The sequence below is a fragment of the Arvicola amphibius genome, chromosome 8 (assembly GCF_903992535.2).
Source record: "Arvicola amphibius chromosome 8, mArvAmp1.2, whole genome shotgun sequence".
Lineage (NCBI taxonomy): Eukaryota > Metazoa > Chordata > Mammalia > Rodentia > Cricetidae > Arvicola > Arvicola amphibius.
In genome coordinates, this window is record NC_052054.1 from 6,331,029 (window position 1) to 6,350,635 (window position 19,607).

A 19,607-nucleotide genomic window follows, 5' to 3' on the forward strand; every position below is an offset into this window, starting at 1 on the left:
CAGCAGTGGGTAGGGAGGTACCGCAGCTGCCTCCATTTGACCTCAACGTCAGCAGCAGAAAGCAGCCCTTGGAACTCAGATTCCCAGGTTTTAGAGGTCGGGGTTCTTTGTCTATAAGTTGCTCCATGAGTGTATGCCCAGATGCCCGTGACAGGGCAGCAAGATGAGTAATTGCTGCCTTGCGACTAAAAAGGACCAAAACTGGCACAAGTGATATCTGAGACCTTCACCTGAAAACTACAGTCCTGGAACTCCAGAGGTGAGAAATGAGCCTTCTGGCAGGGCAACTGCGGTCCGAGCCGAAAGCCAGGTCCCTTGCGATCCTACCCACCACCATCCCAGAATTCTCTCCTACAAATGCTTGCTCTAAACAAACAAACAAACAAACAAACCCTCAGTAAATTTAGTACTATGAACTCTGTTACCCCAAATATGGTAAATCAAGTGCAAACCTATATTGTTTGACTAGAAATGTCGGGGGTTCAAAATTCACCTGAATTCCAAAAGTGATCCATTTTCTAAACTGAGGCCCTCAGGCCCTGTAAACATCTGATTCAATTGGCTAAAACTTGATGCATGCGCTACATGTCAGGAACAGGCCTCTGAGATACAGGTACACCCAAGTTCGCAAGCGCATTCCCCAAAGAGGAGTGGAGATGCCCTCTGAACCAGAAGAGAAGAGAAAAAGACCAAGACTTGGTGTGGAGAAGACTGTTACCAACACAGCTGAGGTGAGAGGGTCAAGTATAAAAAACAAAGACATGTCCTTGAATGCACTTCATTAGATACTTCAGACCCAGCACACAGAGCTTCCTGTAGCTACCAAATTTATACAGTTCCCAAGCTTGATTGTTGAATATTGTTTTGCCACCGGCGGCACAACTGGCTGTGTGGATATTGTTTGTGTCAAGGCCTCATTATGCATGGAAGTGGCGGGGACTCGGCATTTCTCCCACGTCCCTGTGAGGGGCTTCTTATCAAGAGCATCTCCTTCAGTCCCTCGTCCTCTGGTGTGGAGATCACATTGATTTTTGTCAGTGTTTACAAGGGGATCATACAATCCAGAAACTATTGATTTCAGCAGCCCGGGTAAGGCATGAGCTGGGCAGCTGGGATTAATTACGGTTGAGGGACAGGGGCTGGGGGGCTATGGGTGACCCACAGGAAGACTGGGTCTTTCTGTTTCTGGGAAGGTTCTGGAACAAAAGGCTCTGCCTAGGGTGGGGAGTAAGAAGCACTGAGGACTAGGCTTGACTGTAATGAGCATTTGCTCTGAGCTTCAATACGGAGGGTCGAGAGGTAGCCAGAGTCCATGTGTCACAGAAGGTCCCAGAACAGAGCCATTTAGGTTTGACAGAATTGAAGACAAGGGTGTAGTTATCTTTGTCACTTGCTAGCTGAAGAAATACACAGCCTGAGAGGTTGAACGACTGACTTGTGGTCATGCAAGGCATCAAGGCTGAGTAGTAACTGAGCTCCATTCTCATGGTGACCTGTCCTCTGAAGTCATTGTCCCACCCGGGCAGCCTCACTAGCTCACTGGCTCTCTTGAGGAATGCATGTAAGCCCCAGGTTTTACAGGCCCTGCTGGTATCATTTAAAAAAAGTGAAGGGTAAGAGAAAGACTCCATGAGACAGAGTTCATGGGGAGGGTTTTTATTATTATTATTATTATTATTATTATTGTTATTATTATTGTTGTTGTTGTTGTTGTTGTTATTATTGGAAAGGAAAGAGGGAGGCCAGCCTCTGGGAACAGAAGCAGCAGAAGAGGAGAGACAGAGAGAGAGAAGAGGAGAGATAGACAGAGAAAGAGAGAGAAAGAGAAAGAGAAAGAGAAAGAAAAAGAGAAAGAGAAAGAGAAAGAGAAAAAGAGAAAGAGGAAGGGGCCGGACACACTTCCGCATCCAGGTAAATAGTCTATGAGGCCACGCCCCTGTAGGCGGGTAGTTGCTAGCTATACACCTTCCTGCAGCAGGTTTTGCGTACTAGAGTTGGGGGAAGCTGTGATTTCTGCTGCTGGGGGAACAAGGAGATATTGGCTGTCCTAGACGAGGTGGGCTAGCAAGCATCTGAACTGATAGAGTGAAGCAGGCACAGATGGTGGAGTGGGGAGGGGCTGGAAATAAAATTGCAAATAAAAAAGTATTAAGACTGGGAAGTGATTGAATTGTGAGGTGCAAGGGAAAGAAAATATTGAAAGATTACTCCATTGGATGCTTTTAAAAAGTTGGCTGGTACAGAACTCTTACAAATAATCCAATATTTTCTTTGGCATTATGAAACATGGCACTGAATCCAGTCAGTTGGGCTATTCCCTGTCCAATAAAATGATACTCAGAATGAGGATAGGAAATAATCAAGATGTCAGCATGCCCAGGGACATGTTGACAGTGTTCTGTCAAGGTGATATTTTGCTTTCAAGCCAGAGCAGTGACCTAACGTTCCATACTGTGGAGGCAGGGGACCTACATTTACTTAATTTGTGTGGACAGCTGTGGCCTCAGACAGTATCACTAGTACTGAGCCCAAAACTCAGAAAAGAGGGGGCAACCAACAATTATTAATATTTACACACTTTGAGCCAAGCAAGATTCCTATATACCCAGAATAAAAAATAACGTCTAGAGATAACAGGGAGATGGACCAATGGGCAATGCGCCTGCCATAAAAACATTAGGTTCTGAGTTCAGATCCTGATACTCACACTAAAAAAACCCAACAACAACAACAACAACAACAAAGCCCAGATGTGACTTATTGCATCTGTAACTCCTCTGGTGTGTGTGTGTGTGTGTGTGTGTGTGTGTGTACTAAATATGACTCCTTGAAATCACTGGCCAACCAGCCTAGCCAATAAGTGAGTGTCAAGTTATGAAACCCTGTCTCAAAGACAGGATATGGGTAGATATAAGAAATCAGGCTGGGACTGAGCTGGAAGATTTCTCCCGGGGCTTCCAGCGCTGAAAGGGGACATTCAGGCTGCTTGAGAAAACAATCTGGCTTTACTCAGCTGCGAACTCTGAAAACTGCAATACCAACCTGCTAGGCACGAGGCGTTCCTGGGTACAGTAGTGGCACCGTGCTTAGGGAGGTAACCGACCGCTCCGCTTCAGCTTGAGGCTGACTCTGGAGGAGGAAACTCACATCTGGTACTGTAAACTCAGCCCCAAACCCCTGGCTGAGGAGGCCCCCTGAGAGGAACTAACTATGGATGTTTAGCTAAAATGACATGGTGCCACACCGTCTTTCAAATATTTCTGTTTCTACCCAGAGACCAATGCTGTTCTCAGCCTTAAGTAGGGAAGTTTCCTTTCGCAAGGACCTGCAGTGAATGCAGAGGCTGGTGACGGGTCAGTTGCCAAGAAGAAGTGATGCTGTCATGCTTAGCATAAGTAGGACATTTGTACCATCCCTCTGCTCAGGGACGTTTAGAGGAGGAAGAGAATCTAAGATCCAAAGAAAAGGGAAGGTGGTGAAATACAAGTTTGCGAGCATGACATAGCCATTGTAAACAAGATTTCAGAACGGCAGGTGCTTGCTCTGGGCTGTCATAAGACTGAGCCAGTCTGAAGGTTTCCTACGACTAGTTAATTCACACAGAATCCCCCCTTTTCCTTGATCATTATTAGCGATTCATCTTCCCAAAACAACAAAAAAGTAGATCTAAACTTGTGTTACTGTTTGCTGTGTTGTTTTTCTCTTTAATTTCCAAGTCACAATTAGTTCCCACCTCCCAGTGGACAGGCCTTGTGAGCCTCTCTCCCAGGCGAGCTTCCTGCAGCTGTCCTGAACCGCTTCCGGCTCAGTCTTGCTGATGAGGACTTCCATGGAGAAACGGACACTGTCAGCAAAATTATCTTTCTACACACAGGGCAGGCGGCTGCACAGGAGTGGCTGTGACCTCCGGGACATTGCCGTAAGGATACCCACATCCTGATGCTCAAGGACATCTGGGGGTCAGATTTATTAACTCACCACGCTCTATGCATGCTCTATTAACTGTGCTGGACACACCATGTATTCATTAGAGCTCTTGTTTAATCTAGAGCAAGTGAAAAATCCACACTATCGCCCAGATGCTCAGTCTGGGTCTTATTTTTAACCCAAGCTCAATACCACACATAGTCTATTAATAGCTAGGTCATAGTTAATGATATTGGATGCTAGTTCTTTTTTTGTCCTTGTCTTATATAGGCGTATGTATGCACACTATGGAGATGTACATGGCCGTGTGTGCACAAGGAGAAGTCAGAGGAGGCCATCAGGTTGTTGTTGCTCCATTACACCTCTGAACCTGGAGCCAAGCTGGAGGCCAGCAAGCTCCAGCCATCCACCTGTCTCTACCAGCCAACAGTGTTGGGGTTACAGGCGTGCACAAGGCCACACCCATCTTTCCTGCATGTGCTAGGGCTCTAACTCAGGACCTCAGGCTTGAGCGGCGAGCATTCTTACCCACTGAGTCGTCTCCCCACCTCTCCCAGACCCATCCCCTCACTCCCTGATTCCACCCCCCATCATGGTGAGCAACTAATCTTCCCCAATTAGTTCATGTCTTGCCTTTCACTGGCTAAGCCTTGTCAACTCTGCTCTCCAAAGTGCGTTTCTTATAATTGTCCTAAATGCTCCCAAACTTATAAGAATAAGAAGGATTAAAACAACAGCTGTGGAGAAGTGGCACATCTAGGAGCGCTACCAGACATGGCTGGCTTAAACACGGGGAGAGTGAAATCAGTTATCCAAACAATTGTCTAATATACGGTAATGAGACACCTAATTAGGTGCCGTGGAGAGGCTGGGTATTCACAGGATGGCAAAAACCATGGAAGTTATCACTGTTTATTTCTCTCTCCATTTGAATAATGCCATCAGGGCCCTTTTATGAACCAATTGTCAATGTGCAAATTACTTAATCTCCTGCATTCATTTGCTTGTCTGTTCAACTGGATGAAGAATACGTTCCCTCTCCTGGGTTTAAGGATTAAATGAGATGATTCATGAAAAGAGCTAACCCCAGAATCTAGCATAGAGAAGACACTAATGAATGTTCGCCATTGTTAAGAACAACAAAAACCACCCTGAGACAAATTAGCAAATCAATAATCACTTTAAGAATCAAAACAAAGGACTATCTACCCTGTAAGTATGGTTGGTAGGGCAGTTCTTCTGGGCTTGCTTTACTATAAAACAAAATGGAGACAAGAAATACTCCATTTAAAAAACTCTATGTGCAATGCTAGTTTTAACTGTAAACTTGACACAATCTAGAATCACCTAAAAGAGTCTTTGAGAATGTTTATGAGGGATTCCCTAGACTAGACTAATCTAGGGAGACCAGCCCGCTCTGGGTGTAGCCATCCCCTAAGAAGGGGAGCCTGAATTGTGTAAGAGTAGAGAGAGCGGGGCACAAGCATCCACGAATCTGCTGCTCTATTCCGACTGAGGGCGTATTGTGACCGGTTCCTCAAGCTTCTGTTGCTGTAACTTCCCATCTATGACGGACTATAACCTGGAATTGTGTGCTGGCTCTAATGAGAACGGCCCCTTTAGGCTCACAGGCTGAGCTCTTGGTCTGCAGTTGGTGGACCTGTTTGAGGAGGACTAGGGCATGTGGCCTTGTCCTAGTGCGCCACTAGGGGACAGAGTTTAAAGTTCCACAAGACCGTGGCATTCCCAGCGTGCCCTCTCTGGGAGCTCTGGGGGGGGGGGGGGTGGGAGGTTCCTGACGTCATGACGTCATGCCTTTGCTCCACCACCACGGAGTCCAAGCCCAGCTGAGCTTAGTTGCCTTAGTCGCGCTATTTTATCACAGCAAGATAAAAGTAACTAAAGCAAACTCCAACTCAAACTAAACCTCTCCTCCCTAGGTTGCTTTTGTTTGGGTATTTTATCAGGGTAACAAGAAGCAATCCTAAGGCACCATTCATGCCTAGTGAGCTGTCTGGGATTCCTTAATGCATCTGTATACAGATTGCAGGGTTCTGTCACACGTTGTATATCAATTCATGGTCTTCGTAGCAGAATTCTTTATTTTTTTTTCTACCCCTGGCCTAACATCTTACTGTCTGTAGAAGTCCATCTTCTCAATATTCCTATATTGAACCAGTTGGTATCAGCTTACTAATGGCAGACTAGTTGACTATAATAATGGCCACTTTTAAAACTTTCCAGACTTTAAAACAGTTTTTATTTGGTTGAGTCTTTTTGTGAGCTAAATAAATTGAGTCATTGCATTTTCTAAAGGAATGGCTAAGTGCTAATATTAATTGCATAATTTTGGAGTCAGTTTTGTATTATGCATGCTAGGGATTCTCAACCAAGAAATTAAATAGTAATTAGAATTTATCTTTCCACTGCAATCGAATAGTGTTAAGTTTTAAAATGTGTTAAATCGTATCTCACAGGTTTTTATAATGGAAGTTCTAGCAATGTGAAGCTATGCTTTAACAGGCTCGGGACATTGCGTGTTGGGCATAGAAATTATTTATTTATTTAGAGATAGTTATATCAATACAAAAATTCATTTAGAACTGATTATTACTCTGGGCAGGTTTTATTTGGAATGGATTGTTTTTTCTTCTTAAAATGTGAGAAATTAAGAGGAATTTAATAGGACAATAGAGCGCTCTTAGAAGTGTGTGATGATCCCTGAGGGCAGGGAGCTGGCTTTCCACAACAGGCCAGGCCAACAGTTCTCTGTAACACAGTGATAAACGCAGACAAATGCTGTTTTCAGGGACTTCACAGATATTCTAAGGATGCTCACTCTATGAGTTAAAACCAGGACTAGAAGAGCAGGGTTTTTGTATAAACTATAACTGTACTTATCTCAAAATATTGATTTTGTGAAGGACAAATAACAGAGACAGTTTTTAACCTACATGTCTTTTGAATTCAGGAAGCCCTGTTGGGGGATATCAGTCAGGCTAAAGACACTGCACCCTCCACCTAAAACAAAACATTTACAAAACAAATTGTGCAGAACAATGAGGTTCAGTTTTATTCCATGTCCTATTAAAACTGTCCAGTTAAATTATATAGTTATTTTAAATTTCTCTACTTAGTAATTTGGAAGTAAACATGAAGCATCACTAACCAATTAAAAAAATCCATTTTCATCAAGCAGTGCAACTGGATTGAACTGTGAGTGCTTAGGTATTAGGTACACATAAACTACATGCTGTGGGTATGAGGTGTGAACACTGAATTATTGTGCTTGGTCTACTATTACAATGTTCTTATGATGCTTGCTTTATTGCACTTCCTCATCTAAATAACAAAACTCATGTACCTGGCCACCATTTTAATTGTCCACTGGTGTTCCATACAGACAAGGGGACATACCTACTTCCGTATTCACTTGCACTCCAAATAATTTCTGTGTAAAGGTCCCAAGGCCTCTGTGGCCTACTCATCTAATGTACTTATGGATGGCTGCCAGCTTTGACTGGGGCTCTCATCCACTATTCGTCCTTGTCCACCAATCAGGGAGATACACTGGGCAAGAAACCACAAACTGAAAAAAGATACGCCTGCATCCTTCCTAGAAAACACAATGAATCAAGTCTTTACACAGGCACTTTGTTGACTGAGCCATCTCTGGGCCTCCCTCACCATTACGTATTCACTCATGCTATCGGGGATGGGGGAGATACAGCTCAGCCTCTGGGGCTCCAGTCCCAGGCTCCGACCCTAGCAGCTCTCCAAACCTATCGAACACTTTGGGAATTATCATTAGTCTCCACCCATTAAGAAACTTGGAAAAGACAACAAAGTTCCAGTGTTCCGAAACAGAATGACATCTAAGCCATTTGGTGAGGTGGTTTTATGTTACGTTTATAATACACAAACACAAAAACTACAGCATGAAAGTATTTCTGTTAGGACAACTACAAACTCTCCTTAATCCTTTGTGTATATATATAAACATCCAGCTTGCCTTCAGGTCAAAACAAAGCTTAAAATAGAGAATCACTGAGCGATAATGACCCAATTACATGCCTATTTTCTAAAAAGAAAAGAATTAATATTGTACCATTACAGAGCTTTTCAGTTTGTGATAAAGATAACTTAAAGACTCTGGAAATAGATTTTAAGATAAGTTGTAGGGGCATAAGAGGCACGATTGGAATCGGTTTGCAAAAATTTAAGTGAAGGGTCCCTGAGTAAAAGAGGCTGTTTTTCATTGTATGGCCACCTCAACAAGGATATAAATAGGTTCACAAAGAGCTGATAGCAATGTAATGTGTTTAAGAAATTGACCTTGAAGGGCTGGGGCTGGAGCTGGAGCTGGAGCTGGGGCTGGAGCCTGATTGCTCTGACACCAGCCGTGGTTTTTTCCTTTGTTATTTGTACATTAATTCAAGATGTCCACGGGACTATACCTCAGGAAGCAGGCAAGGAAGGAAATCTCAGCATGTTCATCCTGTTCCTTTTAGGGAAAGTTCCCATTCTGTTTTCCAATTCCACCTTCTCTGATGGTTAAGCTTATGATGAGATAATTCTTTTCCATTTTGGCAAAGAGAAAAAACACAGAATTTTCAAAGGGAAACAATAAAACTGTGAAGCTGACTTCAGCCTAAGTAGAAAACCTTCCTATGGGATCTTGCTCAGCTGAAACAAATCAAAATAGGAAGTGTGGCAGGGGGCAGGGATGGGGCTGGAGCTTCAGGGCCAAGCCAGGCATAGGTGGGGCTCTACTTCTATGGTGAGGTCAGGGAGCCAGGATCCAGCATGTCACACCCACAGCACTGCTGAGGGTGGCATCTCTGGGCGCTGGTCTGAATCCCAGCTGGCACTAGACCCCTCTCCAGCATCCAGAGGGTGCTCTTGGGAAATTCCTTAGGAGAGTAAGCCCTGGGGCTCCCACCTCCCCTTGCAGGCTCAACACTGCGTGGGGTCAAGAGGAAGTTTGATTTTCACATGTTAGGGAGTCTTGACTGCACGAGGATTTCTAAAAGGACCTGCAGGCCACAAGAAACCCAAGAGTCTCAGGTGAAGGCAGGATGTGAAGGGGAGGGGAGAACACTGAGGCGGAGTCCCAGGCCTACAGTCTCTGCTGTTGCTGGAGTGTGTTACCTAGGGGCCTCAGTCAGCGGCATCCAACAGTGGGCACCAAACACTTGCCAGACTCTCCAAGGGGGCCTCCTCCTCTGCCTCCTAACTGGGGCAGCATCCTGGAAGATGCTCATAGACAAGGCTGTGGCTGAGTAGGTAGGGGTGAATAGGACATCATAAATACCAAGAAACAGGGGTGAAGCTCACCGCACCCCATTTCTCAGGCAGGATTTCAGTGAGAAGCCCGCCCAAGTGGAGCCAGGGGCAAGGACTTAGGAGTAAGCCAAGTTCAAGGTTTGCAAGACTCTCTTGGGTCCTGTCTGATTTAAAATCCCCACAGGTCTTAGGAGGGAACATTCCAGACTTTACTGCAGACTACCAGGGCTGGAGATAATCCCTGGGCTGAGCAAGGTTTCCATCCTGTCCCCCACCCCAGACTCGCCTTAATTACACCATGAGTTGTGATGATTCAACATAACCAACACTTGGTGACATCCTTATTTTCTCTAGTATCCACAAAAAACCTTTAAAATGCCCTCTGCTGCAGCTCAGGAAAGATTTGCATATTAAGGAAAATGAGGTAGAGGCTTTAAATATCAGCGACTCTAGAATAGGGGGTACTTTAGGTGACTTGAAAAGTATAAATTATGAACTAACTGAAAAGGTTTTCTTCAGTTAGAAGCTTTGGGATCCTGTTTGCTTCCTGGGCCACATTACATATGACTTTCTGCGACACCCGCAGGAGACAGCACAGGGTCTTCCGATACACTGAAGAATCCTACAGATCTCTGCAGATGTGCCCTAAAGGTCTTAGCTGAGCTTGTGGAAACTGGTGCAGAATGGGCTCCCCGCTAGCAGGAGAGCTACAAAGCTCTCACCTAATGGTCACATTGCTAACTACTAACCACTCTGTCTTTACAGCCCCAGAACCAGAATCTCTGGTAACCTTCACATCACATCAGATCACATCAGAGCATATGCCAACCTTGTCTATTAGGCCTGTACAACCACCACTAGCATACACACAGACCGCTACGAAGTTTACTGAAAAGCAACCTCTCTCTCTCCCTCTCTTTCTCTCTCTCCCTCTCCCTCCCTCTCTCTCTCCCTCCCTCCCTCCCTCCCTCCCTTCCTCCCTCCCTCCCTTCCTCTCTTCCTGCCAGAGCTGAAAAGGGGACGCACACCTCAGATGAGGCCACCTTCTTGACTGCTGTTCAGTGCAGACCTTCCCCCCTATAAAGTCCTTTGTGCCCCTAAGTTTCCCAGGGCAGCTGCAAGGGGGATACCCCTCCAACATAAGAGGCCAGCCCTTGGAAAAACAGATTCGTCGGCAACACCTCTTATTTCTAGAACATTAGCTATCACTGATGAGAAGCTCAGACTTGGATTCCAAGGCAGTGGTGAGACGAGAATGACACAGTAACCACAGATAAAATGAGGGGTGACAGGGGCTGTGATGAGAAGCAGCAAACGGAAAAGCCGCGCGCAAGCTCAAAGCCACACATCCTTTACTGAGATGCTGGGTTCCGATGCTCCATCAAGACAAGCAGTTCGTCTTTGATGAAAGACTTCAGTCTTCTGACATGAACTGAGGAGTCGAAGGAAGGAGCTAAAGCTACCGTTACGGTGGGAACAGTGAACATAAACGCCTGTCCATATTGACTTTTTTGCTTAACATGGATTATTAGCATCAACAAAAGACGCTCTATATCATGTTTCTGCTGTTGGCATACAGTAAATGTAATACTTCTAGAATTTATTTTGCATCGAATCACCTTACGAAATACATTAATTCTAATGGATTATACATAATACCCTTGGAGAGACCACATAAAAGCATATGTCTATAGTTTTCCCCCACAGCCCTCTGAGGCAGGCGGTGCAGACACCTAACATTCACCAAACCCTCGGTCATGTGTGAATCAGTGCTACTCATAATGCACACTTAATTCCAGCCAGGAGACACGTGTACCAGATGGCTTCCTGAGAGTGCTCAGCTTGAAAACATCCTTAATTCTTCTAACAATCCACTGTGTAAATGAAGGAAACTGAGGCACAGAGTAGCTGTGTAACTGCCCGTTCTTTTCCTCTGCATTTAATAAACAGGATTAAAATATGAAACTCGAATGCCAGAGCCTTCAGCCCGCAGAACTGCATGTGGCTAACTACCTATGTTGTCCCATTTCTTTTTCCCACATATTGTTTGATCTGCCCAAAGCGTCTTCTCTTCTCGCGCACCAGGTAAGCTCTAATCTGGTCTAATCCTCGTTTAGGCAGTGAGGTGCTTGGGCCTCTTGTTCAGCTCCTGTGGGCAATGCAATCCTCCATTCCATGGGGATCCCTGGCAGACTGGGGCCAGCAGTGCCCTGGGCATCCCCTGGGCAGCTCTGGAGCAGTGAAAAGGGACTGCTTTCCTCTCCAGCTGGTTTGCAGCATCTCAGAAGAATGAAGAAACCAACAAACCTCCATTCTCTCTGCTCAAATCGAAGCCCCTTGATTGACCAAACAAATCGTCCCCATGGGGACATCACAGGATGCTGCCACTGAAGAGAAGCTCTCGCGAAAGAAGCCGTTTTCACGAGTTAATCCACCGTGGCACACAAGAACACATCAACCCTCAGTTGACTTGTCATGTGATTTTTTTGCTGGGGATGGTGGACTGGCTTGGGACCCTAACACTCAGAAGCCAAGGCAGGAGGCTTCTAAACTGGGCTACAGGCTATAGTCTGTCTCAGAACAAAAAAAAACAAAACAAACCAAAGATGTAATTTTATCTCTGCATGCCATAGAGTGGAGGTATTCAGTCTATAGGGGCAGTGAACCGAACAGCCTTTCTTTCCAGCTGTAAGCTGTCAGTTGGCCACACCCAATTTGGTCACAGAATGCATTTTGCCTCTGTGAAACTCAGATGCAGTTCAGAACACCATGGAGATGCTCAGACCAAAGGGCCTTACTTAAATCTTCCAGTTTTGGTTGTTTTATTTTCCAGCCCTAGGAGACTCTTTAGACCAATGTTTTAATGTATATGGGGCAAGTACTTAGAAAGACTAGATTCATATGTGATAATCCCAATCTAACATTCAGAAGTGGTGGGAAACAGCAGTTCTAATAACTCCCATATGACTTTGGAACAATTCAATGCTTGCCAATTTAACAAATTACAAATTCCCAAAATGAAATTATAGTCTAAAAAAGTGGGCAAAAATTCCACAGGGAATAAACCTTAATTCCAAACTAAACTCAACTTTCCTACAGAGAAATAACCAATACACAAGAAAAATTACACGTCTCAGTTTGGGGTAAAAACTGGTACCCAAAGTTCACCATCATTCTAAAGGACCACAAGAACAACCAAACACAACTCACAGAAGTTTCTAGACTAGAAGGCTTGGGATCAGGTAGCCCAAGAATACTCAGGTTCTCAGGAAAAAAATTTTTTTTTCAGAAGCCACTTAAATTTCAAGGCCAAATACCTAGTATAAACATTCCAAAATTTTGTAAATATATTCTTATTATTTATACAGACTGATGTGCCTGTGCATTCCGTATCCCTAGGTGAATGGGACACAGCACAGCAGAGATTAAAGGGGAACTCACAAGGTTCTGTTCTCTCTTTTCTCCACACGGATGCCAGGACTGAACTCAGGTCCTCAGGCTAAGCAGGAAGTGCCGTACCTGGTGCAGCACCTTGTGGGCCCGTGAATAATAAGCTTTGTCTCTTTAATGGGCTCTTATCAGTCTGAGTGGTGCATGTTGAGATTTATGTATTAAATATTAAGATATTTAATATTTTAGCATTTGATTACACAAACATGGGTCAGGATGTTTGGTTAGTCATCTCTGCTACATGGCACCTGATCCCATCAGCATCTTGGAGGCTGGAAGTTTTGAATGCTTCATGGGCAGGCTCATCCAGGACTATGTTGCTCTTAGGAACAAGGATGCCACACGTGGAGACAGGCTCTTGGACGCCCCTCTCTGCTGTCAGGGCCTACAGCTTACAGTTCAGCTACAAATGAGTTCACGCCATTTTATGGCTACATCACATGGTTAATTTTGTGGCTTCATCTGGTAGAGCTATAAATGGAACATTCTTATTGTCTTAATTTTCTGTAAACTTTCATAATGTCTATAAAAGGTTGTGGGAGGGACCAAAGTGCAACTGGCTGTATGACAGATGCATTTTACGAATAGTTATAGAAACTGCTCTTTCTCTCACCCCAGTGTAGTTCCTGGAAAGTCAACATAGCTTAGACCTCTCACGCTCATTATGTGATGTGGAGAAATGAGCTCCAGTCGGTGGCAATGCTACCCTGAACATGCCCAGTCCTGTCTGATCATGAATCTAAACGAGGTTCAGCATGGTTAGTACTTGAGTTAGAGAAATGAGACCTAAACACAGACACCAGATTGGATCTTCCACGAAAGACCCTGAACTAGGCTTTTTGCTTTTGTCTGACACAGACTTAACTTTTTAAAAGATAGTCTTACCCCAAACACCAGTCACACATTTAAGCTGAACCAGTTTATCCTTTAAGTCACATGACACTCACCTACATGCAGTCATCAGAAATAGGATACATCTTGTGAAGCAAAGATCTTGGCATGGCTGGTGAGACCAGGAGCCTGCATCTTACTCACAGAGTGTGGAAGGGCCACGCTGGCAGTTACCCAACGGGAACAGAGAACTTCTGCCCTCATAGATGGGTTGCTCGATGATAGCTCACAAAACATTGCTACATTTTATATAAGATCGTATTATAAATTTGTAATTTATGTGTATAGTAATGGCCATTTTACTTGACTATGGGGTTATAAACTCACTGTCTCTAAAGATTACACCAACTCTTACAAAAGTTACTACTACAGTTCATATATGAAGTGTCCCCCAAAGGCTTGTGTATGAAGAGCTGGTCCCTCGGTGATGGTGCAACTTCAGGGGGCTCTGAAAATCTCAGCAGATGAGGTCTAGCTGAGGAAAGTAGCTCCCTGGTGATTGTATGTTTCCATTACCCCCTTCATGTCTCCTGCGAGATGAGCATCCTCTTCCAGAACAAGAATAATGTTAAAGGGCTAGCTAAGGTTTAAAGTCTTAGTAGTACAGGCATGGTACAAACGATGCTCTCAGTTGTACCATTTTCTCCCTGGGCTGCTGCTTCTTTAACAACAGGTCCCCTGGACCTGGGAGCCTGGTGTCCTCATTGTGGGCAACTGCTAACAGGTTTGCCTGGCTCCCTGACTGGTCGCCCCCCACTGCCTGTTTCAGAAAAACGTACTTAACATTAAAACAGGAAAGGCTTTGTCAAAGAGCTAAGGTGTGCACTGCAAGGGGACAGACAGAAGCGCAGGGTCATTATATTTGAAAGGATGTCTTCTCCCATTCTTTCTCTCATTTATATCTGGTCCCATTTTAAGAGGATTTTGTGGTAGGACTTGAAAGAAAAGAACTATATTTGAATCTAAGTTGAACAAGACATCGATTTGCATAGAAGACAAGCATGGAATGGCAGAAGGATGGAAACGTAAGATTATCCTCAAATCTTTGGAACCTTGTTTAAGATTTTTCTCTCTAATGCTATTACTGAAAATCTCTGAGATAATTTTAATGATAAATAACAACAAGCTGAGAGAGATGCCTGCTTAAAAAAAATAAGAACCTTGGCTCTGTGGACATGGGAACAACATCTATAATGGTGAGGTAGATTTTTAATCAAAGCTACTGTTAAGAAAAACCATTTTCTAGTGAGAATCCTAATCCAGCTGGCACATCTGGAGTGAGTGCGTCATAGACCTGGATCCAGGTTCTTGAGACACGTCCTGGATTATAGTGCCCTTTACAGAATAGCATTCAGTTCTTAGGGCATAATGAGCCAATTTAATACAGGCCCTTGGAACATACAATGCCTCGTCCTGGCATTATGGTGACAGACTCTGAAGAAAAGGAGAAAAGGAAGCAGAAGATAACATCTTCCCTCTTAAATGTCAGAAAAATGTTTGACAGAAAAGCAATTTGAACATGGAATTTCTGGAAATTTGGAATTTTGGAAATATGCCAAAATTGCTGGCTATGCTTGAAACCGATGGAGGCTTAGATCAACTATGAACTCCCACAGTGAGCTCTCCAGTGAGATTCCTACAGACAAGCAACCTCTATCTTTACTAGGCGGGTGGGCGTGTGCTACTTACAGACGGAAAGCAAGCTGTACCTATGGACAGCAGGACAGGGCAAGAGCAGCTTTGTCTTATAGCCCAGAACCCAGAAGGACTGGCTGTGGTGCCTGAACCAGGCCTGCCCCCCAAGTTTGGTACCCAAGAGTTTGGTTGTTTCTTGGGCTTCACAACAATACCCCTTTGTTTTCACACAAGGATGCAAAACGATGCAGATCTCATCATATGAGGAGAGGGCGCTACACTGTCGATATATCGCAGATCTCATCATATGAGGAGAGGGCACTACACTGTCGGTATATCTATGCATCCCAACTTACGCAAGACAGAAGATATGTCGGCAGGTCCAATCGTCATGATCATCAAATTCAGATACAAATGTTTGTTCATAAGGAAGAAAACTACAGGAGGCAAGCTTCATAATCAAACCATGAGAGTACAATCAGCTAGCATTTTATCAGTTTGTGTGAGGACTGCCGAGAAAATACTTGTGATACTCGGGCTTCAAAAACACTAACCTGGAGTTGTTGATCAGCCAGTCTATCTCCTTCCCCCCACAGATCTCTACTTCCGGCTCTAGCTCCTTCCAGTTGAGCTAGAATTTAAATCTAAGAATACAAGGAAGCTTATGCTTTCCTGTTGAGCCATAATTGAATCACATGCATGTGTAATCTTTCTATAAATATATGGATATTTGGTGCTAGCATATGGTAAAAATATTGATTAGGAATAAACAATGTTTTTAAGTATTTTTTATAACGTAAGAATACTATTGTCAAAAAAATCAGTTGGACAATATGAAACTAACTTACTAAAACACAGTTTTTAATTCCTCTTGCTTAAGTGTCAATGCAACTGTCTCCTCTTCAGATGGCTTGAGAAGGACCACTAACATAGAATAAGGTTGTGTGCTCAAAAGACAACTGACGATCTCCTGAGAATTCCACAACGTCCTGAATAGTGTATACCTGGTGCGGGTCCAGCAATCAGTGTTTATATTCAGAGATGGTGACTCTAAACACCAGGCTTGTCTGTGGCAGGGACTGCCAAACATTTGGCTTTTTGTTTGATATTGTTTTCCTGTATGCACAATAAGCAGACCGAGTTGCAAAATCGCCATGCTGTGTCCCACTAAATTGCCAACTTATTTACATGGCTGTCAGGAACTAGCTTCAAATGTTGACTCCTTCTATGAATGCGAGAAGTATGGAACCTCAAAGTTAGCAACCAAAAGAAAATGAGATTCACGTACTTTCGGGGAAGTCAGGCTGCCAGTGAGCAAACCCATAGCCGCAGCCTGCCAACGATCGCAAAGACGTGCTACAGATCTGTGCGGGGCAACATTCCTTTGAGTGAATCCTGAAGCTAACCGAGGATTCTTTTTTCAAGAGATAAATTGACTCTGATATCTACTTTTAATCAGTACCCACCATCCAAGTCACTGAAAATTGTTAATGACAAATTACTGAGCATTAGTAACTAAGAGTAGAAAAATACCATTTTCTGTTTTTTTTTTACCCTCTTGAAATTAAAGATCAGATGTTAAAAGGCTCCAAACTGCCTACCACATCTGAACAGCATTTAAAACACTCACCTCCAATCAATTTATAAATAGTGGGCTATAAAGTTTTGCAGGGAGGATCAAAACCCTCTAATGTCTCCAGGGCGATTACAGGAAACACCACAGTTTAATTACTGGAAACGCACAGAAGCATGCCAGTGTTCCTCTGCTGAGTATGTGGGCCGCAGTGCGAGGAACAGTCAGGGAAACTGCTGATTTGACGGTTTCTAGGCCAGGCTGTGAGTGAACGGTCAGGCTACGCATTTGAAATCTCCAAACTGAAGGGGGAGAGTCCCAAGGAGGTTGCTCCCGGGTCCTCCTTACCCCCATCCTCATGTCAGGGCTTAAAAGACATGTTGGCCCCTGGGATCACTCACCATTCATATTCTTGAAGATGTTCAGGATGGGGAGGATCTGGCGGTAGTAGGGCACCAAGGCTTCGCCCACCATCTCTGCCGACACAACCAGATGCTGGAGGACCTTGAGCGTCACGCAGATGACCTGCCGGTTCCGCAGGTTCAAGGCATCTGTGCGGTAGGAAAGTGAACAAGCAGAAAACAGCTGTGTGAATTCTGTGTTAAGGTGGGGCTGCTCATGGGTGCATTTAATTAAACTGTGCTCTACTGGGGACTAAGAGAGACTTATTACTATAGCTCTGAGGTAGTGCAGTTCACTGCTGAGAATCACATTTTATTTGGTTACTGTGCATCCTCCCAGCTTATATGGGCTCTTCACAAACTCTGATAACACTCTCCCCTCCCCTCCCCTCCCCTCCCCTTCCTTCCCTTCCCTTCTTCCCTTCCCTTTCCCTTCCCTTCCCTTCTTCCCTTCTTCCCTTCCCTTCTTCCCTTCTTCCCTTCTTCCCTTCTTCCCTTCTTCCCTTCCCTACCCTTCCCTTCCCTCTTCCCTTCCCTTCCCTTCCCTTCTTCCCTTCTTCCCTTCCCTTCCCTTCCCTTCCCTTCCCTTCCCTTCCCTTCCCTTCCCTTCCCTTCCCTTCCCTTCTTCCCTTTCTTTCCCTTCCCTTCTCTTCTTCCCTTCCCTTCCCTGCCTCCCTCCCCTCCCCTTCTCTCCCCTCCCCTTTTCCCTTTTCCCCTTTCCCTTTTTCCTTTTCCCCTTCCTTCCCCTTCTGCTTCACCTTCTTCCCCTTCCCCTCCCCTCCCCTTCCCCTTCTTTCTCCCCCCCTCTCTTGACAAGATTTCTCTGTGTAGCCCTATTGGTTCTGGAACTTGCTCTGTAGACCAGGCTGGCTATGAACTCAAGACACCCACCTGCCTCTGCATCACCATGCCTGGCTACTTTCCATGTTCCCACCCAGAGAAGAGGTTGGTGGTTGGAGGAAGAAAGACAGGTGGCACAGCGCATCAAACGCCACCTGGCGTCAGTGGGCGGCTGACTGTACAGGCCACCACCAGATAAGCTTTTGTGCGATGATCTCTCTCAGCTAAGAATCCTGCTGTTCTTCCTCCTCCTCCCCTTCTCTCTGTGTGTTTATGTACACGTCAGGTCAGAGGTCAACAAGCGTCTTTGTCACTTGGTGTCCACTTGACTTTCATGAGGTAGGGATACTGGCTGGCCAGAGGCACACACTGTCATGTCTAGCTTTCTATGAACCTGGCTGGGGATCTGAACTCAAGTCTTCATGCTTGGGAGACAAGCAGTGGGCCGTCCTCCCAGCCCTGACGCCCTGCTGTTCTCAGGGCTACTATCATGAAAGCATCTTTATTTTTAGAACTAGAACTTGGCTAGTGTACATGTGGAGAAACTATAGACTGGTTACCAACACAGGTAGCATTTTTGGTAGAAGCGAACATAAAATGCTTAAGAGGGTGTACTAGGAGCTGGTGCTTGTTTCCAGACCCAAAATAATTACACAGAAACCGTATTAATTACAACACTGCTTGGTCAATAGCTTAGGCTTTTTAATTAACTAACTTTTATATTTTACATTAGCCCAATTCCTATTATTTTGTATTTTACCATAACACTCATGGTTTATAGGTAAGGTTTTGGTGTCTGTCTCCTTTGGCAGCTATATGGCATCGCCCTGACTCCACCTTCTTTTCTCTTCTATCTCTGCTTGGAATTCCCGCCTTGCTCTATTCTGCCCTGTCATAGGCCCAAAGCAGCTTCTTTATTAACCAATGGTAACAAAGCACATTCACAACATACAGAGGGGAATCCCACATCAGTAGGGCAGAGAGGAAATATAGAAAACATAAGCATTCCACTACAGAGTCAGCCATAATAAAGACCAAGGGAGCACACAAGCTTAAAGAACAGTTCTGAGTGCAAAGCAACAAATGACTGCTGAGCAGGCACAGGAAGCAGTTAAATTACCTCGCAGGTCCATCTCTGCAGGGGCTGAAAGGTGCCCTTTGCTCCAATGGGGAATCAGGTCATTGGTGTTAATGTGTGAACCTGGCCAGCTCATTGACACTTTCTGGGCCCTGGTTTCCTTAATCCCAGCTGCCTGTCATTTGCTTTCTAAGATGGCTACATTAAAATGATAGATGAAGAGCCACACGAAGCATCTACTATAGGGCCAGAGGGGTGACAGGCAGGACATGGAGCCCCTGACAACAACAAAAGCCAAAGGCTCCTGATTCTAAGGTGTTCCACCTCCTAATGAAAAGGAACAACTATGACCATAAAGCGAGGAATAAAGCAGCCAAGCTATCAAAGAGATGGCCACTGCACCTGGGGGGAGTGCTCACATTGTTCTTGAGTTCCAGCTTACAGTTCCAACAGCTCTGATATTGCAAACGTTTCCCACTCAGTGTGTATCAAAGACAAATTTCCCTCTATGAACTTTCTCTGTATT

At 44.7% G+C, this 19,607-nt stretch overlaps 1 protein-coding gene across 2 annotated transcripts in view; it reads right to left on the minus strand.

Annotated features, from left to right (window-relative positions):
- Positions 1–19,607, minus strand: part of Pacrg (parkin coregulated) — a 460,392-nt gene that overhangs the window by 164,358 nt on the left and 276,427 nt on the right. Inside the window, exons 4-5 of one of the 2 annotated variants that reach the window (XM_038339700.1) lie at positions 17,160–17,313; positions 11,107–11,121 (exon numbers count right to left, since the gene is read on the minus strand). In XM_038339700.1, the coding sequence (XP_038195628.1) occupies positions 11,107–11,121; positions 17,160–17,313 (169 nt within the window). The remainder of the gene's footprint in view (positions 1–11,106; positions 11,122–17,159; positions 17,314–19,607) is intronic. The other variant, XM_038339699.1, reaches the window with a different exon arrangement.